Raw genomic sequence first — 25,690 nt, 5'->3', positions numbered from 1 at the left:
ATTGGGGAAAGAACACAACATATGATAGTTTTTAAAATACAAATCAAGTAACATAAAAATAAAAAGAGGGTGTATTTAAGCACAGAACTCTGTGTTACAGACTAACCTTGTATGAGAAGTTGGGAAGGGAAGGTTGCCACAGGATGGACTAGTGAAGGACTAATTATGAAAGAAGTGGCAAGGCTGGAGGATGCCTGAGATGAACCTTAAAGAACAGATAGAATCTAGGGGGTGCAACAGAGCTTTGGGGGCAAGGGAGAGGGAGCATTTCACACAAGTGAATCTCTCTACTTATTTTAATTCTTCGGCATAACAACAGAGAGCTAATAATCCAGTGATGATACTTCTTTATTAACAATACCATGGTCATTAAGGAAGCAGTGACTGCAAGAAATATGGATGGGTCTAACAGAAAGAGACAGCAAAACCCCCCAAACAAAACAAAACAACCCACGCAGGCCGGGTTATTTCTCTCCTCTTGCCTTGTGTTTGGTGTTCATGAGATGCTACCTGGGGAAGTCAGCCAGCTGAGACGTGGACACATGAAGAAGGAGAGGAGGCTAAGCCTGTGAAATAGGATGGCCTCCATTGACAGAAGTCAGGGCTACCATGCAGATGGGCCTTCTCAACTGGAGCAGGACTCCGTTACTCAGCTGGAGCAGCAAAGCAAGGGTAACACCAACTTTATGAATTTTCTACGAAAATTACCCCACAGTATGCAGCAGACAGATAATGTAAAATCTGATCTCCAGGAAATCGAGTCTGTAGTTACAGAAGTGTCAGATTTCCACTGCATTTAGAAGTATGTGTCATCAGGTACAGCACTGAATTGAAAATGGAAATAACAATCAAGAGCAAAGTCAGCCATCTTCTGTTCCAGAGTAACCCTTTCCCACTTTGGTTTCATTTGTTTCCCCCTAGAAAAGATGAAAGACTAAGCTATACGAGCAACACCTGTGGGCCTGTTGGGGGATGGGTGAGAGGTGAAATGGGGACAGAGGAGCTGATTGTCATATAGACATTTTTCCAGATGCACTGAAGGGAATATGTTCATCTTTGGTAGAGCAGACGCCGCCATGCAAAACTTTTCAATGAGAGATTTGAAGAATCCAGGGACTCTTCAGGATACCAGGAATTTTCTTTCATAGAGGGTGATTTAATATGGGTCATCCATGCTGAAAGAAAAACAAGAGATTATATTAGCCGGGCATTGTGGCGGGCGCCTGTAGTCCCAGCTACTCGGGAGGCTGAGGCAAGAGAATCGCTTAAGCCCAGGAGTTGGAGGTTGCTGTGAGCTGTGTGAGGCCACGGCACTCTACCGAGGGCCATAAAGTGAGACTCTGTCTCTACAAAAAAAGAAAAGAAAAACCAGAGATTATAAATGAGATAAAGGAGTTAGAAAATTGCAAGAATGGAAGTGCTAGGGTAAGGGTAAATGTTCACTCAAGGTGAGAAGAGGAGCAAGGAAATGCTTTCAGCTGGGAATCTTGGACAAGATGTGGGCCCTTAGGATGCATGCAACTAGGAAGAGGATCCCACAGCAGTGCTGCTCACATTTTCCTGTGCTGACCACCCAGAGGTGAGGCTAAAATGCAGACTCTGGTTCGGTAAGTTTAAGTTGGGCCTGAGATTTTCTATCCCTAACAAGCTCCTTGGTAATGTTTCTGTTGCTGGTCCACAGGCCACACTTGGAGCAATTTCTGCAGTACAGCCTTTGTGCCCAGAATGAATGAGTTTAAAGGACAGATTAGATTGATTTTCAACAGTGCAAAGTCAGGAAAGTAGAGGATGTGCTCAAATGGAAAGTAAAATTAGAGAAAATCAAAATTTGTGATAGGAATGGTGCAGTGGTTCTAAAAATCTTATTCTGGTGGGATACCATTTAAGGAGATAGTGAAAATTTAATTTCATGTAATAAATGACAGTTTTTGTGTGTGATACAACTGTCTCATTTTTGGACAGGATGGGTAATATGTCTTAACAGCACCTTTCAAGGGGAGAACCAGATTCGGAGACTTTTGGTCTCATGATGAACCGTCAGGGTAAACCACAGTTCAGCAGCTGCAAAGGTGCTTGCCAATATAGAGATAAAAATGTTTCTGAAAACAAAATTTCACATATGCCCTCCTCTGAGGTTGGCATCGTATCTTCCTGTGTATCTTGGGTGTAGCTTTTACCCTGCCAGAATTTAGACACTAGAAACCAAATGAGGTGATAAACAGACCCAGTTTGCAGAAGAGTCAAAATAACCCTGCAAGAATTGAAACCACAGGTACCCAAGGAATCATTCATTCACCATCCAGTAGCTAATAGAAATGAGTACAAAGGACTATGAAAGGTAGCTCAAGGTCTTAAAAACAATTGGGTATGGTGTTTAGTGCGGTGGTGTTAATTCTGCCTTTGGCTCATTCTAGAAATACACCCTACTTCTTCAACCCCACCCTTCCTTGGTGCCATCACACCATGGTTTCAGTGTGAGAAAAAATAATCACATTACTGGAAGAGGAGGGTGTCTGGGACTCACAACTCTAACCTCCGAGTCAAGAGCCTTTAAAACCAGGCTCAATGGCGTGCACCTGTAATCCTGGTTACTCAGGAGGCTGAGGCGAGAAGATTACTTGAGCCCAGAAGTTCAAGACCAGCCTGAGAAACACAGTGAGATCTCCCATCTCAAAAATAAAAACAAACAAAAAATGAAAAATAAAGTCTTCAGTTCTAGAATACAAGGGTTAAGAGCATGACCCCTGGATCCAGATAGGTACAAATCTTAACACTGCTATTTATTCAGTGACCTCAGGCTATTTTATTTCTCTGTGCCTGTTTCCTTCCCTATCATGGGAATGTTACTAGCACCTAGGCCCACAAATATGTAGGCAACATTTAGTGATTTAAGATATGCAACATGGAATTAAATTTGATAGTTTTATTGTTCTTGTAACTAACTCTATCACTAGTTTGAGGCCTGTAGTAAACTAGCTCAATAATAAAGAGTTTGAACAGCATGTCCACCATGATCTTCCCAGACCTAAAACGCAATAACTCAACGAATTAGGGTAACTTGGGTCAATAAATGAGAAGTGGCCCAAGACAGCTGCACAAATAATTCTTCTTTGCTAGGTCTTTCCAGGGGCGGGGAACCTACAGCCTTCTGATTTCAAGATTGTTCTTTTTTAACATCAAAAGAGGTAAGAAAAGATTAATCTTTCTCTTTTGTACCCCTTTTACTAAAAGGATTTGTTCTGCAAAAATATGGATTCAGTCAAAAGCTGCACTTAAGGCCACATTTCGCCTTGAGGCTACAGGTTCTCTCTTCCCTTTCAACATCTCCTTCACAGCTTCTTAATGAAACATGGGTTCTAGAAAGTTCTCCTCACTGGCCCCAGAACATGCCTTCATGGTCCCACTACTATATCTTTGTTTATATCATTCTCCTCTTCTAGGCTGCCTTTCTTCCCTGCTTCTCTATATATACCTAAATCCTACCTGTTTGTTAAAAAGCGACTCAAGGTCAGGTGTGGTGGCTCATGCCTATAATCCCAGCACTTTGGGAGCAGATGGTGGGAGGACTTCTTGAGGCTGGAAGCTTGAGATCAGCCTGGGCAACACAGCAAGACCCGATCTCAAAAAAATGCCTAGCTGGCCATGGTAGTCCACACCTACAGTCCTAGCTATAGGGTTACAGGGTTGCAATGAACTATACTGTAGCCTGCATGACAGAATCTCAAAAAAAAAAGCAATTCAAGTTCCACTTTCTTTTTATTATAAAATCTTCTCTAATCACCAAGTCAAAGGATCTTTTTTTCGTTCCAAAATAGCACTCATCTGCCCTTACCATACTCTGCCTTGTATTTTTCTGATTTCCCCCCCTCCCCCCTGTATTTCTGTCTTAACTTTCCAACTACATAATAATGTCCCTGAGGTCAGGGACAATGCCTTATTCCTCTTGGTGTCTCAATCAAGCTTGGCATTGTTCCAATACAAACGTGTCCAATAAACAACTATTAATTGATTCATTGTAACAACCAGTGAGCCATTAAACTTAACATGTAATTTGCTTACTATGATAATTAACTTAATGCAAATACTCTTCCAGCCAGCATCTCTTTCTGTTCTTCAAGGATATCTTACCAAAAAAAAAAAAAAAAAAATTTCAGTTGATCTGCTTCCATCTGGTGGCAATTAAAACAGGTGGTTCCTGTGGCCAGAAAATGGTTTTGGGTAGATTGTGCCAGAAAAAAACTTTCACTCCCTTAAGTGTGAGCATTAACGAAAGTTTCACATCGTGTGGGTTTCCTGCTACAGAGAGAGGGAGGCCAGCCTGGAGACAGGACCCTTTCTCACCAGTCCCCATCTACACTAAGAAAGAGAAGAAAGAATAGTAAAAAATAAAAAGAAGTTCCACGGACCCTATGTCCCCATCCTCTCATTCATAGCCACACTTTTCTAAAAGAGATGACTACATGTCCTGGATCTACTTCCCTATCCTAAATGACTCCTCCACACTCGGCTGACTGCTGTTTTGATCTGTGCACTGAAAATGGTCTCCTCACTGACGCCCTCCTTACACCCAGTGGAAACTTACTGGTTCTGCTGGCAACCTGTAAAACTGCTTCCATTTCCCTCTTTCCTTGGCATTCATGCCCCCATAATCTTCCTCCTTCTCCTTCTGCCTGTCTGGCAACCATTCTCCTTTCTCTTTTCCTGAGCAGACTTGTGAGATATTGATGTTCCTCTGGTTCCCAGCCTCTCACCCAGGTCCTTCTCCATTCTCACACTCCAACTCTCCGTGGATAATCATATCCACTCCTGAGATGCCAGTTACCTCCTGAAATGCGGGAACCCCCAGATACACATCTCCTACCCAAGGTAGCCCCTAGTGCTGTGGATAGGCCCAATGGGCCACGGTGAGATGAACCATAGACACCTAAAGCTTTGGACGTGCCAAACTGAACTCCTGGTCTTTACCTCCCAAACTTCTCCTTCTTTTATGTTCCCTTCTCACTAGCAAATAGTACTACCATCCACCAGTTCCCAGGCCAGAAACATGGCATCTTCTTTGATTCTCCTCTCTCCCTCTTAGCCAATTAACAATTGTATTCAGTTGATTCCACCTCCTCTTATCTCATGAACCCATCCTTACTGCTATTTCTTTTGACAGGTCCCATCAGAATTAACCTAATAGCTTCAAATGCCTCCAGAACAGGTCTCTTTGCTTCTAGGCTCGCTTGATTCCCATACTTTCCATATTGCTGTACAAGGTGAACCTTATAAGATGAAGAGTGCAAGGCAACATTCACTGCTTTAGTGATAGTCCAAAGACCCCAAGATAAACCTCATACTCCGTAATGTGGCTTATGAATTACTTTATGACCTGGTCTTTGCTACTTCATCTCTTCCTAGGTTCTCTCTTGCACTCTAAGCTACAGCCCACTGAACTGCTATGTTTGCAGTTTGCTGGGATGGTGGCCCACACAATCCCTAAGGAATCATCTTCCTTCATTTCTAGCATTTTAAAATGAGCCCAGGTGTCCACCTGGGTACTTAATATGGCACTAACGTCTCATTTCCATAGTTCTTTTTGCTTATATTCCCCTTCCTAAAATTTTAAAGTAAGTCACTAAATCCTTGAAAATGAGAAAAATGTTGCCATCTACATTTCTGCAAAATGGGTCATGTTCTTTCACATGCCTAAATCTTTTCTGGGTATACTATTTCTCCAATTGAAGAAATATGAGTTTCAAGAGCAAATTAAAAAAAAAATTGGCACTTTGGGAAAATGGTAGGCAGAATTCACAGTCCCCACCTTTCCCACATTTCCGAGGGTCAATGCTTACTAGAGCAATAGTGGTTTACCCTTTTGTGTTAGGCATTGAGGGTCTGTGGTCTGCAGATTGACCTCCTTCTTAGGAGCCAGTACACATTAGTTTCTCAATAAAAGCTTGTTGAATTGGATATTTCTTGGATACTATATTTAGAGCCTTACATTCAGGCAGAACAGGAAGAAACATTCCACCATCCTTCTAACCCTCAAAGAAAATTCTGAGACAATCAGGAAAAGCTCTCGTCACATAAACCTCCTTTTCTTACTAGGGTATTACTTGTTCATTTATCCATTTATTCAGCTCCACTAGCACCAAGAAACAACGCTTTTGAAGGAAGCTAATAGATTTGTCACCCTGTCTGGAAATTCCACTTAAATAAGGACCCCATGTAAACAACTGCTGTGTTTAGCTATAACAGGAAGTATCTTACTAGAGGTAGAGAAGGGATCAACAGACATGGAAACTCCTCACCATTGATAAAACTTACCTTTTCTGAGATTTCTTGCCTAAAATTAGAAAAGAAAATGGAGAAATTGCATTAGCAAAAAGTAGACAATTTCAATTTTTTTTAAAGAAAGGAAAAAAAAGAGATCTCTACCTTTGAAACTGTCTTTTCAGGTATATTATACATTATTTAGGGGGATTGTGTGTCAGAGGGGATTTGAGCTACCAGCTTAATGTTCTAATCGAAACAGTGGTAGATTGTCAAACAGAACGTATGCCTCGATGTAGATGCCTCTTGGGGCTCCATTCTATTCTCTGTGCTGCTCATAAAGACAGAAGTCTGGGCTGCACAGCCTGCTTCTCAGACCCAATATGCCCTTGCACATGTTTACTCCTTCGCAACTTGCTGTGTCATCTTACCTGTAGAGTCCTCCTTTAAAGGACTCACTCTGCTGACACTGTGAAACTACCTTGTACCTCACAGTGGCTTCTCCATGAGAATTCATGAGAATTCCACTATGGTCTCCTGGGTAGGAATTGCACAGTCTCATCTAAGTAAATAATTTTTTTTTAATCTTACAATAAAGGTAAATATCACAACTGGTTATACTTTCTTCTTTGACTAGCTCCAAAGAAACTCAAAGCCAGATCTGAGACACTCTCCTATCCATTGTATAAGACTCTGGGAGTTGAGCGGCGCCTGTGGCTCAGTCAGTAAGGCGCCAGCCCCATATACCGAGGGTGGCGGGTTCAAACACAGCCCCGGCCAAACTGCAACCAAAAAATAGCCAGGTGTTGTGGCGGGCGCCTGTAGTCCCAGCTACTTGGGAGGCTGAGGCAAGAGAATCGCTTAAGCCCAGGAGTTGGAGGTTGCTGTGAGCTGTGTGAGGCCACGGCACTCTACTGAGGGCCATAAAGTGAGACTCTGCCTCTACAAAAAAGAAAAGACTCTGGGAGTCTCACGTGGCAGTCATTTTTGTGCCCTAACTTCAACTTGGATACTTACTTTTGGACCCTAAATTTGAATTTGGCTGGTATTTTTTTAAACTTCTTCACTAATTTTAATTTGATATACTGATTGCGTTTTGTATCGTCTTACATTTTTTGAAAAAACAAAAGCAGAATATAAATAATTTTATTTAGAAAAAGCTCTTTAAAAAGAAATAATCATTTAGGAAGCAATATATTTCACTGGCTGTCAGCTGGCGCTCTAGAATTACCTCACCCAAGTACACGGCCTGTTTTGCCACCTGTCATGTGGTGTGCCTTTGAACAGCTACTTATGTTCTCTAAGCCACAATTTCTTCATCTGCAAAAAAGGCACAGTAATTGTATTTTCCCCATTGGACTGACAAAATAAAATGTATTCAAAGCATTTAGGCCAGGACCTACCACTTAAAGACAGTGTTCACTTACTGTTTTTATTTGTTTAAAGTGTTAGAAATCGCTATTTTATTCATTTATTTTTTTAGACAATGTTATACTCTTTCCTATTTCTACAACACAAAAATCATAGTGCCACACACGTCTCTACTTATTAAGCACGACTCCTTTCCTATCTACAAGTAATTTCTTTTAATCAACGTTTCTAGCCTCAATCCCAATGATTTCGCAAATATAATTGTTCCTTATGAAAACTGAATTATTTTCGAGAACTGACACACTTTTCTTCTTTTTTATAATTTTTTTCACTGAGAAATCTTAGTCTTTTTTCCCCAGAATTCAGCCTGCTGATGACATGAGCCCAATGCCCTTGAACAAGGACAACCAAGTCTGATTAATTTCAAGTTCCATTTGGGTATCTTCATGTAAGCATTTTTTCTCTTTTAGGAACAATAATTTCAAGTTCCATTTGGGTATCTTCATGTAAGCATTTTTTCTCTTTTAGGAACAATAATTTCAAGTTCCATTTGGGTATCTTCATGTAAGCATTTTTTCTCTTTTAGGAACAATAATTTCAAGTTCCATTTGGGTATCTTCATGTAAGCATTTTTTCTCTTTTAGGAACAATGAAATGAACAACAGATTAGCAAGAATCTACTCCTACTGAGAGGGTTTCTTTTTGTAGAAAAGGGAACTAAAGGGCATGTGCTCAGTTTCACACTCTGTTCTAATCCTGTGTGTTGGTTCAGGGGGAGAATTCTTCCAACTGAGGGAAAAAAACAGAGTCTAATGAATCTGAAGACCAGTGGTTTTAGGGGACATGGCTGGGTGGGAGTCTCATCTCTGACACTGGCAGCTGCTGATTTGGGATTTTAGAGATTTGGACTAAAACACCCTTGCTTATCTTTCTTTATTTCCTAAACAAGTGGTCAATTTACCTCATTTACCCAATGGCAGTGAGTGATCAGAGCACAATAAGGCTAGGAACACAAACCATATTCAGAGGAACACATGCACAGGGGAACATGTTTCTGGAATCTTCCCGTATTTCTTTCCTAGAAAAAAGGAGCTAAAGTTTGGATACAAGACACTTGGGCAAGATCCAAGGGTCAGGTTCAGAAGATTCATCTGAAGACAGAAGAACAGGACTCAGATTTCCGGTCACTTCATTGGCCACCATGCTCTAATATTTACCTGTCCACTTTTTCTAGGTTTTGGAACCCAATAACCCAAAAAAGCTTATAAAAATCTCATACTAGATGAATACTGCATATTTATTATTATTTATTATTTTTTACTTTTATACTTTTAAATATATGAGCTATATCTTGTTTTACAAAAGCTCTGAGGTTTAGTCTGAGACCCTAGCTACCATTTCTACCATTATCATCATGGGGTGGGGGAATTCTTCATGTTTTCAAAAAAACAACTTCCAACTAAAATTTTTGGAAAATAAAATCATCTGTAAGTTGGAAATATTGGAAGTTGTTTCATAAGTGAAGACTATTACATGTTGTGTTACAGAGTCCCTGACTCCTACACAGCGAGTGATCATTTTGGGGCTTCTGGTCTCATTGTTGGCGTAACTGTAACTAGCCTAACTGCCCGTTATCTGTTTCCTGTTTGCCCCACACTGATTCCCACAGCAGGAGCATGCAATTTTCAAGTTATCAGTTTAAGATCTTGTACAGAAATGACACAGAGATAAAAAATTTAAAAACAACCCTACTGCTTTTCTCACCCCCAATTCTAAAACAACTGGGTCCACATTAAATACGTGTGACTTTGATCCTACAAACGTTTATTAAAGGACTTGGGAATTTGGGAATAAATGTCATCCTCATTAAGGTGACTGACAGCTCTAAGGTCCTTAAATGTATTTGGATAGTAGCTACCTTATCCCAGGTGGCAGTATGCAATTACCCACTCTATTCTCTACCCCTCAGTTCTGCCATCATCACCCAAAGTAGGAAGAAGGGAAGGACAGTTGGAATAAGGTTTGGAGTCTCAATGGAAAGGATAAGCAATGGTGGGAGAAAAATGTCATTCTTCTTTTGCCTTAATGCAGTACTTAAGGACTCAGTACTGTATAGTACTATAGGAATGTGAGATCCAATTCCCACAGAACCTCTAAGAGCAGAGACATTCTCACTGTTCAGTGATGTCAGGTTGTAGGTAATGACGTTCTTGCACATCAACAATGCCACCCTCCACTGTCTTTCTGGGTTGGTTTGAAAATTAATCTAACACCCTATACTCTGAAATTTGGATGAAACATCAGATTGAGTGGAAGACTATTAAGCACTGATAGATAATATTTGTGTAACTGGATGGGGGCATGCTTTGCATAGTGTATTCATTGAACAGAAGATATACTAACTAATTTGAAGGAAGTGAAATCAAATGGCAATCAGTCGACCCCACAGGAAGGCAGCATGGTTGGTTAGCAGTTATTTTGAGGTCATTTAAAAGCTGCCCAATGTCCATTGTCCAGTCTTGAATGGTTCTGCCAGGGGAGTTCAGCAGAATGTGGCAGTGCACCCAAGGCTTGCTGCAGACTGTGGGGCTGTAACCGGTAGGCTGGTCTCACTTTAAGACTTGGGCACACTCAAGAGGAGGTAAAAGGAGAGATGCTGTTGTTCTTCTCTGGTAGAATTCTACCCACTATTCCAGGCAACAGATATTTCTTCTCAAGGAAGTCTTCCTTCTTCCCTTTTCTTCTCCAGTTTGGGGTGTAAGGAAAGCATGAATGGCATATATATGCCGTTGACTTGATGAGTAGACACTGGGGAGAACACACGGGGGTTTCTCCCAGGATTATGGCAACTCTCATGTGTCAGGAGCCTGTCATGTCTGTAACTCAGGTTTTTGTGAACAGTGCCTTAAAAACCTTAATGGGCATTAGATTCATATCTTGGTGGAATTATAGCATTAAAATCCAAGGTATGGAGCTTCTTAGAGGACAGAGATTATGTATTTTTCTTTCAGAATTAAATAAGGGCAAACAACCATAAGTATATTTCACTTATCACCCTCTCAAGAAGTCTTCAAAATAATGGACATTTTTTAAGGGTTTATCAAATACAAGCAACAGCCAGCTCGTTTTAAAAAAGGTGTGTACTGGGCTGATTTTCATGCCTCCAGGGACCGATGTCTACAAAATATAAAGCTTGGCATCCTGCTACAGTTGAATCTGTCACACTTAATTTCCTGTCGGTTTCTTTTTTTTTTTTTCTTTTTCACTTTACAGTCACTTTATTTTCATCTGAAGTTAAACTCACATACCTTTTTTTAATCGCCTTGCCAGCCAAATGATAAACGCCAACCCAGAGAAGGCAGTAACCATCACTGCCAGTGGAATGAAGAGGGGGTTGTAGTCACCCTCCTTGATCATTGAGAAACTTCTATCCAGTTCTAAAAGACAAACCAGTAAGATACATAGCATGAGACCACAAGAATTGCCTCTTTTGTCTATCTCAGGATGTTTGACCTTTTTCCTCTTTACTTTTTGCAACAATAACCTATTTGGTGCCATTTGACAGATGAGGAACTTGTGTGGGAAGGCCTCTGGTGAGTCTACGGCAGGGCAAAGACTGGACCAGCCTATCTCAATGCTTATGGAATCTCAATCCCCAGATTTGTGATTCATGGAATTCCTGGGAATGTATCTAAAAATCTTGGCAAGATGTGGCCATCACTATATTTAGCTCCATGGCTTTGTTCAATGGTTGGAACTCTGAAACACAGGGAGGAGGTAAGAAACCTAGTACAACCTCAGGAAAAATAAAATACAGTGATCTGAACTGGATAGCATGTCAAAGGAAACTACTAATGCTTTTACTTTAAAGCAGTTATGCAAAAATATGCACTTGTTGATAAGCTAAGGATCTACGCTAATCTATTTTCAAATTATACAGTCCCACTACTTCCCTTTACTTCCTTTACAAACACGAAAAAGAAAATCTTTAGACATCCTTTTGTAAGCGTGAACTAAGTTCACTTGGGGGCCTTTGCTGAAAAATACACATACGGAAAGTATCCATCTTCTGACATAACCATTTGAAAGAACCTACTTTTAGATATTGGCACAGGATCTAACTGTATCCCTAATTCTTTCTGTTACTTTGATGAACATCTTCAAGGCGCTTCCATCCCCAAGCCCTCATATAATGGAGAGATGGGTCAAGTTCCCAAAGGCTTCAAGGAGAGGACATGTATTGGCTCAAAGATGCTTTGAAAAGGAGGAAATGGGCACTAACTAAGCCTTCAAAGGAGATGTCCCTAATCGACCTGAAATTCAATCCTCTGCTACAGGCCTCCCTGCCATCTCTACTCTCCTACTCTACTGTCTGACACTGGGCTCACAGAAACCAGCTTCCCTGATGCTTCTATAGAGCCTACCCTTTGTTATCCATGCAGATGGTCTCATGAGTGGGCATGGGTAGCTATTCTTTCACATGCTAATTTAACACAAATTTGTTTTAGCACCTCTTGCCAGGCACTGAGTCAGGTGGAGAGTATACAGTGATGAAGATATAGTCCTTCTCATGTATGGACAGGTTAGGATGGTATCAGCTTAGTGACAGTTGAGAAGTATACAGTATCCGGGTAACTAGGTGACCACTGATGATCTTGATAGAGAATTCCAATGAACTGACAGAGAAGCCAGATGGCAATGAGATAAGAGAATGGATAAGAAATAAATCAGTGGAGACAGTTTAGATGTTAAGAGTTACAATGAGAAGATCTGAGAATGAAAAAAAGAAATGGCTGTCATTGAAGGAGGATGAAAGAATAGCAAAGATTTTATAGTATGTTAATGCTTATAAATTTATTTTTAGCCCAGATATATTTAGCAAAACAAAATTTTGAAGTTTAGTATATCTGTTCCCACCATCTGCTCATCTATCAGCTTCATCTGTAAATCATTGGGATATCAGGACAAATTTGACTTACTCTGACATATTGGACTAGGGCTTGACCAGACTCCAGATGATTCACAAAGAGTTTTCTTCTCCCCAATTAACTCAGTTCCTTCTGAGCAGCTGAAGGTGCATGCAGAGGAAAGGCTGAAGCGGGCCAGGGGGTGGCTACAGTTGATGGTCCCCAGATCTGGTGCTGATAGAGGCTCACACCGAATCACTTCAATGAAAAAGATGGGGGGAAAAGGAAAGTATTTCTGAGTAAGAGACCCTCCCTTGACCAAAGATTTTTTAGCCAAAGCTATCTGACTCAACTGTGGAACTATCCGTATGAATCTAGAAATTCCTAATTTCTAGAAATTTCTTCTCATAATGCTTCCAGACTTTATTTTCTTGAAAATGGTGGGTGGTAAGTCAGGGATGAAGCCAAGAGAACCCGGAAAGCCATTGTGGGGAAGGATGGCTGGTCCAGGCTGCTGTCCCAGCCGTGGTGACCCTTCCACTCTGCTGGGAGTGCCATGCCACATACCTCTGTCTCTAGGTCCCTTTGGAATATTCCCAGTGAAGGTGGAGAATTCCCACCTTTTTACCTGTCCTACAGTCTACCCAAGTATCTGAGGAAAACATCCCAATCCTCTGAAGAAAGTCCAACTTCTATAAAGTTTGGTAGGCATGTTGACTTAGCTCTATGGCTCCAATAAAGGCTTTTGATAGTTTTTTGAAAATTAAACTACTCAAATTGGTGAGTCAGGAGCACAGATGCAGAAAATGTAACCAAAACTTCACAAATTCAGGTGTCACCAATTTTCTCCTATCTGAGGATAATCTTGGCAGTTAAAAAGAAAAAAATCCACCATATTTCAAATTTCAAAAGTTAAAAAAATCATGTTTTTGTTTTTCACAGCAATTGTTACTCTTCCAAGAATTCATGGAGGAGGAAAAGTAAAAGATGACTTTAAGAATAAACAAAATAAAACAATCAAGAAACACTTCTACTCCCCTGAGAAGGAAATTGATGTTAAGTAGGACACCACATAAAATAGGTATTATTGAAAGGAGAAGAACCAGACTGGGGTTTAGCAAGACTGATTTTACCACGGCAATGAGAAACATAAAAAAATACAATATAACCATGCTGTTTTGCTATTAATTATGATACACCCTGTGAAATGGCTTCAGAAGCATATGGCTTTTATTTTTTATTTGGGAGTTTTGGTTTTTTTTGTATAATTTTAGAAAGAATCACCCTTTTGAAAAGCATCACAGTATAATCTAAATTAGAATAAATTATTCTCCAAAAGAGAATATAGACTTCTAAGAAAGACTCTATTGAATTTTCTCAGACTGTAAACAAAGCCTGTAATCTAAAGTTACTCACTTTGACAGGTTGGTTCCAGAGATGACCAGTTTCCAAGTGGTCCACATGTGGTTTCTTCAATCCCAGTTAATTTTGTTCCCTCAGAGCAGTTGAAGGTACACTGTGAGCTGAAGCTGAAGTCTCCCAAAGGGTGAGCACAGGCCATGGTACCTAGTTCTGGGGCCTTCAAAGGCTCACACTGAACCACTTTAAAAAGGAAAGAAATAATATTGGGATTTGTAAAGAGGGCCTGATGCCTGAATTTAAATCCTAGCTTGGTCATTTGATGACCAAGTGCCTTTAAGCCTAGCTGCTTAAACCCTCTAGTTTCTTCATCTATAAAAGAGGAATAATGATAATTGTATTAACTTCATAGAGTTGGTGTGGGGAAAAAATGCAATTCAATCAATGTAAGTCAAAATCTTAGTGCCTGGTTCATAAGAAGTCCTAATTAATCAGTAGCTAGTCTTCGTATTATCTTTGGCATTACCGGGGGAGAGAATTTTTAAACCCAGATAAGTCTAAGTAGGAATTACCAGCTTAAATGGAAAATAACTATTACATCAGAGCCCCAGAAGATATTAGAATATCGGAAGGAGGAGGTTCAGAGAAAGAGTGGGTCTCCAAAATCAGTCTTCTTTACCAGGAGAGAAGATAAAAGTTTAGGAAGTATCTTGCCTTCAATTTTATCTTAATCCTCTCCAGCTGAGTTCCACGACTTTAGCTTGTCTAATTGTGACACCCTCTCCAGAAACTGTATCTACTTCCCTTCTCTGCTATAAAATTAAGAGTTGAAATCAAAATATTCACATTTCAGAACCTGCCACTTCATTTGGGCAAATATCACAACTCTCATGTCTTACTCCTTGTCTGTCGAGTTTGAGCCACTATTGTGACATTGTGCTGAGATTTTTATTTTTGTATTTTTCACACACAATAGAAGTCCAAATTAAAGTTGGGAATGATATGAGATCAGAGAGAAAGATGGGAGCTAAGACAAAATGTTATCTTTTGTTTGTTTGTTTTGTTTTGTTTTTATTTTTTGAAAAATGTTATCTTTTGCATTGAGATAATGAGTGTCTATTGTATATTGAGCATTATTCTAGGCCTGGAGAAGATTTTATCTTATGGGACTAAAATTAAAGGTGCGTTCATTACATATGTGTGATGTTTTGATTTTTTTAATTGATCAGCCTGCCTATAGTATAAATAATATATTTGATGGGAGACACGAATTTAAAGTTGGGGAACTCATCTAGGAGACTATTGCAATAATCTAAGCAGAAGATAATGAAGGCAATGGTTTTAGAGTTGACAAGTAGGATACACATTAGAAAAATAATAAGTCATAAAAATTATACAACCTTGAATAAATGTTAGGAGCAGTAAGAGGGTCTCATACAAGTACTCCCATGTAAAAGGTAGTTCCACACACTGAGAAAAGGAATACACGAGGGAAAGCTGGCTGGAGACAATTGACTTTATTGCTGTTTGAAAATCCCAAAGGCTATCCTTTGCATATTTGAAGTTCAGGGCTGGAGACAAATGTGTCATACTAAAGATTACATTGATTTGTGAGTCCATAAAAGTCAGTAAATTTGACCAGGGAGACACATAGAGTCAGAAGAGCAACAGATGTGATACAAAGGCTGGGAGTGATTGTTTATGGGCTTGGATAAATGCCTACAAAAGATCCCAGGAGAAATGATCACAGGCTGGAAAAGAAGCAGAAAAGAGTAAAATGTTCAGAAAGTAGTGAGGAGGGTGTACCAATGATAAAAGGATTAAAAAATAAGAATTCAGGAATATGATGAGGGTAAAATACTGGGAAAGATTTATGACTCAGGGATTGAGTGAAATGAGTTAGACCTATTCCAGTTGACTGATATCTAAATTTAATTTGGATTTAATTCTCCTGTCTTTATGAATATCACTCTTTTAAAAAATTAAATGATCCAATCAGTCCAGGCTCACATGCAAGAGCTTGGTATATTCCAAGCATAGCCTGAATCCCACAGATGTAATGATAAATAGGACACTTGTTGATTTCAAGATGCGTTCAGTATCAGGGTAGATGAATAGGTCAACCAGTGACTTCAAGAAATGCAGGGTGAGTCAGAAAGAAATATATGGTCCTAGCAGAACACAGAGTTGGGATAGTTAACCTGTCTTGGGGTCTAATGAAAGCTTCCTGGAAGAAATGGAACCTAAAGTAAGTCTTAAGGATGGAAAGATGTGTTAGTCATATGCAAAATGAGAGAGAAGGCCATGAGCAGAGTCAGTGCGATACAAAGCACAAGGGCAAGTGTGAAGAACTAGGAGTATTTTGATGTTACTAGAGAGACAAGCAAAATTGCCTTCTGGGTAAGTCACCCTCCTAATGATAAGTGGTATCTATTCTTTCAGACTTCAGAGTTCTAATTAATCTAACAAGCTTATTAGAGTGGAGCTTCTTGAGAGGAGGACTCCACCATGCCTAATTCCATTTATCGTAACCCTTATAGTTTCTATCCCAATGCCATGTGTCTTTGGGTACTCAAAAAGACTTGTTCAGAAGTGAGTTGAAACTTCATGCTAACTTATGAAATCTTTACAGAAAGGGAACAACATTGTGAAAACAGAACTTTCTGATCAAAACTTCCCATTTCTCAGAAAGGCTAGTAGCATTTTGCTCCAATCAACTTCCATCACAAGCTACAATGATTCCTATGTCTTTATCCAGGAAGAAACAAAGAAAGGGAAGAGACTTACCAAACTGACACTGGGGCCCGTAGTACCCCACATCACAGCTGCAGGTGTAATTATTGATGATTTCCACACATTCTCCATGGCCACTGCATGACTGAGGCTGGCAAGAAGCTTTAAGGATGTCAGGAAAAATATATATATTTAATGAGATTACATTGTAGTACTCACAGTCATTTCTGTAGACATAGATAATTCTTTTGTCTGACACTATTTTAATAAACAGGAAGGGTTTCTTTATATATTCATAGCACCTTTGCATAAAAATGATATGCTAAAATTTGTATTTATGGATTATACTAGGCATATAGCCATAGACATTTATTTGCTTTAAAAATGAAATTACTGATAGTAGTATTCTATCACATTTATATGAAACTCAGTGGCATACATCGAAAATCTTTTTTAAAAAAATGTCCTATTAATATGAGGGCACTTACAATTAGGTTACATTGTTTGCATTTTTAAGGTAAAATTTAAGTTGTAGTTGTGTCTTTCACACAGGAAGTGTGCCATATACCCGCAAATTGTTCCCACTGGGTAGGAGCTCCCTATCCCCATCTTTCCCCTTCTTGGATGTGATTGAATTTTTCCCTCCTGTGAGCATGATGTTGTTAATCTGGAGGTTTCAAATTAGTACTGAGTACATGTGATGCTTGTCTTCCCATTCTTGTGATACTTAGGAAAATAGCTGCTGTGAAACCCTTGGAATTACTTATTTTTTCATGTCATAAGCAGTTAAATGATGACCCACCTGCCCTGAATCCTTTCTGCAGGTGATCATTGCTTGGCAATCCCTTTCTTTACAGAAAGCACTAAGATTAAAAAGTCCAAACTTGCTAAAATAGAAGAGTCTAATTCATAAGAGACCAAGTTAAAACAGGACTTGGAAAAACTCTATTTTAGAATTGTTATAAGAGATTTTATACCAAATAAAGTGCAATGTTTCATATAGAATTCCGTCGGATTAGGCCAGGATGGAGCCACACAGCACCCAGCACCCTACTCTACCATGAGGAAAATGAGGTGACGTGAACCTGTGCCCCCAACTGGCTCAGCTCTCCTTCCACTCCCCGGCCCTGGCAGGGGCCCTGACTGTCCAGTTCTTCCTCCTTTCTTCCCATAAGTGCCTCTTATCTGGACGCAACTGGGATTAATTTAGGGTTCTAGTTTTGGTGTAGGGACCTGCCTTAGACACCAACATTGCTCAGTAGTGACATGATTCCAGCTTCTATAAAGGACTGGAAGTATTTTAGAATGAAGTAGCAACTGTTCTCATGCCCCAGACTTTCCCTGGGGTTACTCTGGCTGTTCTCTTACCTCCAGCCCTTCCTGAGTCTAGGGCAGCCCTACCAGGCCATCACCCCTACCTGTGTAACAGAGGGCTGTCTTCTGTTTGTGGCAGGCGTCGTCGTTCCATTTTCCCGCGTCTTTGGGCCGTTTGATGTACATCTCCACGCAGTCCTCCTTGCTCTTCTTGTTGTTGGGCTCCCCATCACCCCAGTTCTCCGCTTCCTTGGTGAGAGACTTGTTGGTTCCCACCCACGTCCATACCCCTTTCTCCTTCCGGATCCCTATCCAGTAGTAGGAACGGCTAAAAGGCAACGTCTGCTCCAGGTATTCAATCTCCCCCTTGTTCTGTATGGCAACTAAATCTGTGTAGTTTGTCTGGCAAAACTTTCTAGCCCTGGCCCAGCTCATGGGTTTTTCGGAATAATGGTAAGTCCAGCAGTCAGTTCCGTGATATGCCAGGAAATCTGAAAGACATCAGCGTAAACCATGTAGACGTGCATTGATACTATAGCCACAAAGAACCACCGAGCCCTAATCCAGGCTCAGCCCAGGGCTACCAGAAGGAAACAAAACTTGAGAGAGTAAGTAATCATCTCAAGCTCATACAGTTTGTTGTTTGCAGATTTGAAATAGAATCTAGAACTTCTAGCCTGAAAATATAATGCCTTTTACCTAGAGTTCTATTTTAGACAAATTTAGTGGCTTTCTAGATTTATTTTCATAATAATTTTTTCTCAACATTCTTTCAATTGCTGTTTAACCAACATATTTTAGAAATTTATATTTCATTTTCTTAGGGGCTATTAATCATTTAAAGCACAATATCAAATAAATCTAAAATTTGCAGTCTACTTTTTTATCCTGGCATAATTGCCTAAAGGCCAACACATGTATACCCAAGGAAGAAGCAAAATAAAGACAAAAAGATAATGACATGCTTTCAAGTACTCTTTTTCATATCAGATAATATTTTATCACAGGAAGAACAGCTTCTGGGAAAACCTCATGTACAGCCCAACCCCCCCCTTTTTTTTTCTTGAGACAGAATCTCATATGTCACCCTTGGTAGAATACCGTGGCGTCACAGCTCACAGCAACCTCAAACTCTTGGGCTTAAGTAATTCTCTTGCCTCAGTCTCCCAAGTAGCTGGAACTGCAGGCACCTGCCACAACGCTCAGCTATATTTTTGTTGTTGTTATTGTAGTCGTCATTGTTGTTTTTAGCAGTCCCAGGCTGGGTTCAAACCCACCAGCCCCGGTATATGTGGCCAGCACCTTAACCACTGAGCTACGGGCACCGAGCCCAGCCCAATCCTTATACAGGGTGACCATAAAGTTCATGTGCAATTTAAGATTTAAGATTGCACATGAACTTTATGGCCACCCTGTATATCTAACTGCATAATTTAGAAAAGCAATTTACAAAGCCAAGTGATGTAGGATTATACCACTGATTAGATCATGTTCTATACACAAGAATATTGACTATCTTTAGTTGTTAAATGCCATGAACAACCTTGGTATTTAGTAAACATTTGGTGCTTCAAACGCGAGAGCTTTGAAGAAACCTAACTAAATACATAATTACATAATGACTCCAAAATGATGCATAACATTCTAGAATGATCTATGTGGACCACTGTTATACAGTAAGGCAAAAGTTCTCATAGCCGTCAACATTGAGTTTTTACTGTGTAGGGCAAGTACATTGGAGAAAGACCAAATAAAATACGGATCCAATTCTTACAGTTTCCTAAGGATTTGAATAAGGAATAACAGATCTGAAAAATATATAATTAATCTTAATCAAATCAAATATATCAGAAATGAACTGAAAACTTAGGAACAGATTATGACTGGGGGTAAATAACATCATAAAATAAATATTTTGAATAGAGTTTTGAAAGAACATTCCCCTAAAAAGTAAGTCTAAGGGGAAGAAACTGTTGTGTCCACTGCTGTATCCTCAGGGCCTAGGATGGGGTCTACCTATTGCTGAGACTAAGAAAATATTTGTTGAATGAAAACAACACTAGATTCCCATATGACGCAAGGCAGACATCGCGTTAAGGAATGTGTGAGGGGCAGAGTGAGCACGTTTGTTTGACTAGAGCTGAAAATCCTAGCTAGGGAGTAAGAAGAAGAATCTTAGGAAATAGGTAAGAAAGTTCAAAGCTGTTAGTGGACAGTCATCAAGATTCAGACATAAAACTTGTCACAACGATGGAAAAAGGACCAAAAAACTATCAGTCCCAGCCTTTAAGGAGGTCACACAGTAATTATAGAAATGACATTGATGTACATTGAACTATTAATAGAAAACAGGGTACTAAATATTTGGTACAGATTATAAGTGCCTTATGAGAGATTTCTTAATTCACTTTATTCATTCATAATTGGAGGCTTTTGTGGGATGGTCAGCAAGGAATATGGCAGGTGAAAAAAGGGTTAGGAAGTTTCTGGGGAGGAATCAAAGGTAAGAAGAAGAAAAGAGATGCTGGGTAGAATTAAAAGCTATCTACCTGTTAATGTCCCCTGGGACTATGTACACCCACTAGATGTTTAGGAAAAATAAACATAAGTAAAAAAGACTTAGCAATATATAAATATCATAACGCACCACAACAGAGCACAGTCCAGACCCACAACTTGAAGACATTCCATGAGTCCCTCTGAGGGCTCTGACATTTCCACGGAAATATCTGCAAATAAAGTACAAAATTACATTTAGATTCATACTCTTAACCACAAATCTGTAAAGTGATACTATGACTTTCCTAATGTTCAAAATAAAACACACATGTCCCCTACTACATCTATCACAGGAATAGATTTCTCAGGCATGGGGGAAAGAGTAACTTCAAATTCGCATCAAAATTGATGCAGAGTTTTGTTTTATTTTATTTTTCATGATTTCATCTCAAGTTGCTATTCATTATTGCTCTGATTATTTTCTGCATTTCAGTAATTTTTGTATCTGCTTTTATTCTGAACTGTTGGGTAAAATTATTTAATAATTAGTATGTATATTTTTAAAAGTATCATACTACTTAATAAATGAACTATTAACATTTATATTTAATGTTATAACCCCACAGTAGATCATAATGGGTCAATGCCTTAAATACCTAAAAAAAATTAGATAGCCAAACAGACGACAGGAAAGAAAAAGGCAGTTCAAAAAGAAATACATTTTTGAGCAGCTAACATGACAAAATCCCAGATCTTCTACACACCTTAAAATCTTATTTTCTGAAGTGTATCACTTCTCAGGTAAACTCAGTATTTATTTGCAAAAGTACTGATTTCAATCTACCTCTTCCAAAGTCTCACCAGGGACAAAGTCAAGGAGAGGAACTCAGCACCTCTGAGAGGAAAGATTCTAGAATCACTGTTTTGAGATGCTGAGAGCATTTTTAGTTTCTATCGTTTTAAAACCAAACGTAAAGTGGGTTACTCCTTGCCACCTGCATCTACAACCCCAAGCATTTCTGTCTACGCATCTGGAAACCATTCAGGCTGAAAGGCTCACCATGGCTTTGCTTGTCCTTCCCTGGTTCTTCCTCAGCCCTTCAACCTGTGGTCCAGGGGTCTCTGGGTCCTTGCAGAGATCACACTGGGTGTCACAGGGAAGGCTGGCTAACTTTCATTTCTCTAACTCAGTCTCACACCCTCCCCCTCCCTACACCTTCCCCTTCCCCCTCCTCCCCTCTCTCCTCTGTCCCCACCTCCTTCCCAGACAGGCCTCCATCACTTCCCCCTGAGCAAAACAGAGCTGCTGGCCTGGAAGAGGTCACACCTAGCTTCTCTCTTCCTTCCCTCCTCTCCTTTTGTCCTTCCATCCTTCCTCCTCCTCTTCCTCTCTTCCTCCTCCCCTTGCTATTATTTTTCTAACTATTCTTTTTCCTCCTCCACCTCTCCATCCTCCTCCTCCGCTTCTTTTTTCTGTTTTGTTCTTGTTCTCCCCTTCTCCCCTTGTTCTCCTTCTTTTCCACCCGCCTCTTCTACATTTTCGTAAACACTCAGCTAATTCTTGGCTACCTGTGATGGATGGCCCCTCAAAACAACTCAAGTCAAAAATGTATTTTGGACAAATTTATGACATCTGCCAAACTTCTATAGAGCCAACTAGTGGGTGTACATAGTCCCAGGGGACATTAATAGGTAGATAGCTTTTAATTCTATCTAGCCTCTTTTCTTCCTCTTACAGTTGGCTCTTCCCCAGACCTACTATTTCACCTGTCATATTCCTTGCTGACCATCCCACAAAAGCCTCCAGATGAATGAATAAAGAAATCTCTCATAAGGCATTTACAACCTGTGCCAATTTCAGTTCCTTCTCATCTCTCTTTCCTTGCTCACCACCTAGTGGAGATACTTATTAGTGGTTTGCCCTTACATTCTTGGAATGCAATATGTGAAGCGGATGTGACTGCATATGAAAGTCGGACCTGTATGATGAAGGACAGTCAGAAGAGTCACCGACATCATCAAATTTCCATTTTCAGAATGATAATAATAATAGCAACCGTAATAGCCACAGAGTTCAGACCCCATATTTATCACTTTAGTCTTTGTAATAGCACCCTGCTGTAGGTACTATTATTATCTCCATTTTAAAGGGTCTCAAACAGGTTTTAAAAAGTTGCCTTAGCCACATAGCTAGTGAGAGACACAGATGGGGCTCTGAACGTAGGCTGGTCAGTTCCAAAGCCTGCTATTGATCATTAAGCTGAATTTCTGGCAAGAGCTTGAAAACATGGTAAAGCATGGACAAAACTGTCATGGGTCTGAAAGTGCCAGTGCTCCTACTATACCCTGAAAGAAATTTCTGGGCTTGTTTTTCTACGTCCTTTTCTCTCATTCTCTCTTGAACCTTGTCCAATCAGCCTTTCAACCACACCAGTTCCCTGAGACGGCTCTCACCAAGGTCCTACACTTCGCTTACCCCCCAAGCCTATTCTTTATCCTCATTTTATTTCACCAGCAGCTCCTGGTTTTCCTCCTGCTTCACTGGCTCTTCCTTCTCTGTTTCATGTGCTAAGTTTCTCTTATCTCCCCAACCTCCAAACCTTTGGAGAACTCCACAGATCACTGTTTTCTCTTCGTTGCCCTCACTGTCTTGGTGATCCAATCTACTCTCATAACTTTGCCCATATAAATGCTAATGACATCCAAATCTGTATTTCTAGCCAGGACCATTCCCCTGCAGCCAAATGCCTACCTATTATCTCTATTTAGTTATTTAATAAGCCTCTTACATTTTACATATCCCACACTGAACTTCTGAATCTCTCCTCCAATCCTGGAGGGTTCTTACCATATCCCTTCCCATCTCAGTAAATTATAACTCCATCCTTCCAGTTACTTACCAAAACATTTGGAGTTACCTGAGACTTCTCTCTTTCTCTCCAAATTCATGCCTAATATTTTAGGAAATTTTGTTGGCTTTACTTTCAAAAATTTTTAGCATTCAATCATTTCCATTTTACTAACCATGCAAACCACCATCATCTGTTATCTGTATTATTACAAAATCCTCCTATCTAGACTCTATGCTTCTATACTTTTCTTCAACTTAAAGAAGATTCAATTAAACCGTATATCATTCAGAGGCTCAGCCAGAGACAGAATTCATCCTCAATGGGTAAATTCTTCACCCAGTGAAGAGCCTTGACTGGAGGGACCCCTTGCAGGGCAAGGGTAGGAGAACAACCACAAAGAAAATGAGGCATCCAGAGACCAGCAGCGGCTAGAAGCTGTTGCTATCCCTGGGGCTAAAGATTCAAGGGGAAGAAATTGTGTTATTAAAATTCAGTGAGATCTGTATCCCTTAATGAAAAGCAAGAAGGGTACAAATCCTTCCAGACACAGAGTACCGAAGCGGGCAGAGAGGGAATAAGAAAATGCCCTGCCCTCTCTCTCCCCTCACTCTCTGGTGTCCTTCAGGTGCCTCTCAGTCAAAACAATTGGAGGCCAGCCCACGCATCACTGGACCATCAGTCCACGGGAGTCAGCTTCCTGGGACACAGAGCAGGGAAGGCTGAGGATGGGCGGTGGGTGAGGCAGGCGCTGGAGGGAAAGGCTCCAAGCTCCAGCAAGCTCAAAAGCACACAGGCCACACCATGTCACTCTTCTGCTCGAAAGCCTCCAGTGGCTTCTTGTCTCACTCAGAGTAAAATCTAACGTCCTTACGAAGTCTTCCACGGCCTGGGTCTCTGCGCCCTAAGCAATTTTTTGTATGAGATTTTCTTTCTTTTTTGTAAGTTCAGCTTTTCACTTAAAGCAAGCTATTGTATTTCACCAAGCAATTTTAAATATTGTACTTGTAGGGTTTTTCACACCATACATCTGGAAATATAACATCTAGCCCTCAGTAAATGTCAGCCAAACAAATGGGTAGATGAATAAACAAATTCCTTTTTGGTCATAAACCATAGGTGAGTGTCCTTCCCCCCCCCCCTTCTTCTTTTTCTTTCTTTTTTGATTCTCTAATAACAATGAGATTCATCAGTTGGTTTTTGGCCTGGTGCATATCAAGCCTATGGATTAACACTACTCCAGAAGAGAGAAGGCACATATTTGGGGAAGGGGGGAAAAAAAGAACTCTGTCTCCAATCTTGTTGAATAACTGAGTCTGGAATGTTAATGAAGGTCTATCAGTTAATTTGAGCAACTTGGAATTGAGATTGGCATGATGCAAAACCCCCAGAATAAGGACTTTATTTCTTTGGTTGGTCTGCAATTGTTTTTTAGATTTTAATATTTTTTAAAACATCTTTACAGTATGAGTGTAAGAACCCTCATGAATGTATACCACTTCAGAGTCATTAGGATGACAATAATAAAAAAAAGACAGACAGTAACAAATATTGGCCGGAATGTGGAGAAATTAGAACCCTGTGTACTGATAGTGGAATTGTGAAATGGTACAGCATCTTTGGAAATATTTTGGTGGTTCCTCAGATATAAAACATAAAGTTATCACATGACCCACAATTCTCTTGCTAGGTATGGAAGAGAATTGAAAGCATGAGTTGAACTGGAACATGAATATTCATAACAGAATTATTGACCATAGCCAATAAGCAGAAACAACCCAAGTCCATCAGTTGAGGAATGGGCAATGTAGCCTATCCATACAATGGAATATTACTCAGCCATAGAAAGGAGTGAAGCACTTATACAAGATACAATATGGGTGGACCTTGAGAACTTGGCAAGTGAGGCCAGCACAGGGGCTCATATCTGTAATCCTAGCTCTCTGGGAGGCCAAGGCAGGTGGATTGCTTGAGCTCTGGAGTTTGAGACCAGCCTGAGCAAGAGACCCCTGTCTCTAAAAAAAATAAATAAATAAATAGAAGTCAGGCATTGTGGCAAACACCTATAGTCCCAGCTACTTGGGAGGCTGAAGCAAGAGGATTACTTGTGCCTAAAACTTTGAGCTATAATGCACAGCACTCTACAGAGGGCCACAAAGTGAGACTGTGTATCAAAAAAAAAAAGAGAGAGAAAGAAAGAAAACATGGCAAGTGAAAGAAGCTCACATTCTGTATGATTTTGTTAATACAAAACGTCCAGAATAGGCAAATCCAGACAGAAAGAAAGTAAATTAGTGGCTGCCAGGGGTTATGGGGGAGGAATACCAGGGAATAAGTGCTAATGGCACAGGGTTTCTTTGGGGAATGATGGAAATCTTCTGGAGCTAGACATTGGCAATAGGT

General features: G+C 40.1%; 1 protein-coding gene across 1 annotated transcript; it reads right to left on the bottom strand.

Moving 5' to 3' along the window:
- Positions 1-330: 330 nt before the first annotated feature.
- On the bottom strand, positions 331-21,629 carry SELL (selectin L). Its single transcript, XM_053606832.1, has 9 exons — positions 21,499-21,629; positions 20,587-20,668; positions 18,044-18,430; positions 16,680-16,787; positions 13,950-14,135; positions 12,606-12,791; positions 10,935-11,063; positions 6,310-6,328; positions 331-1,175 (listed from the first exon to the last, which is right to left on the bottom strand). The coding sequence occupies exons 1-9, from the start codon at positions 21,499-21,501 to the stop codon at positions 1,157-1,159; spliced, it is 1,119 nt and encodes a 372-aa protein (XP_053462807.1). The 5' UTR covers positions 21,502-21,629; the 3' UTR covers positions 331-1,156.
- Between the last annotated feature and the right edge of the window lie 4,061 nt (positions 21,630-25,690).

This window comes from Nycticebus coucang, chromosome 10 (genome assembly GCF_027406575.1).
Source record: "Nycticebus coucang isolate mNycCou1 chromosome 10, mNycCou1.pri, whole genome shotgun sequence".
In the NCBI taxonomy this organism is placed as follows: Eukaryota; Metazoa; Chordata; class Mammalia; order Primates; family Lorisidae; genus Nycticebus; species Nycticebus coucang.
The sequence above is the reverse complement of the archived record's forward strand: the minus strand, read 5'-3'. Positions and strand labels throughout refer to the sequence as shown.

Excerpts from the sequence above, each read along its gene's own strand:
- SELL (XM_053606832.1), bottom strand. Across the intron at positions 18,431-20,586 it reads CTGGACTGTGCTCTGTTGTG|ATTTCCTGGCATATCACGGA; the intron begins GTGCGTTATGAT and ends GATGTCTTTCAG. Across the intron at positions 11,064-12,605 it reads CCCTAGTCCAATATGTCAGA|AACTGGATAGAAGTTTCTCA; the intron begins GTAAGTCAAATT and ends TTTGTCTTTTAG.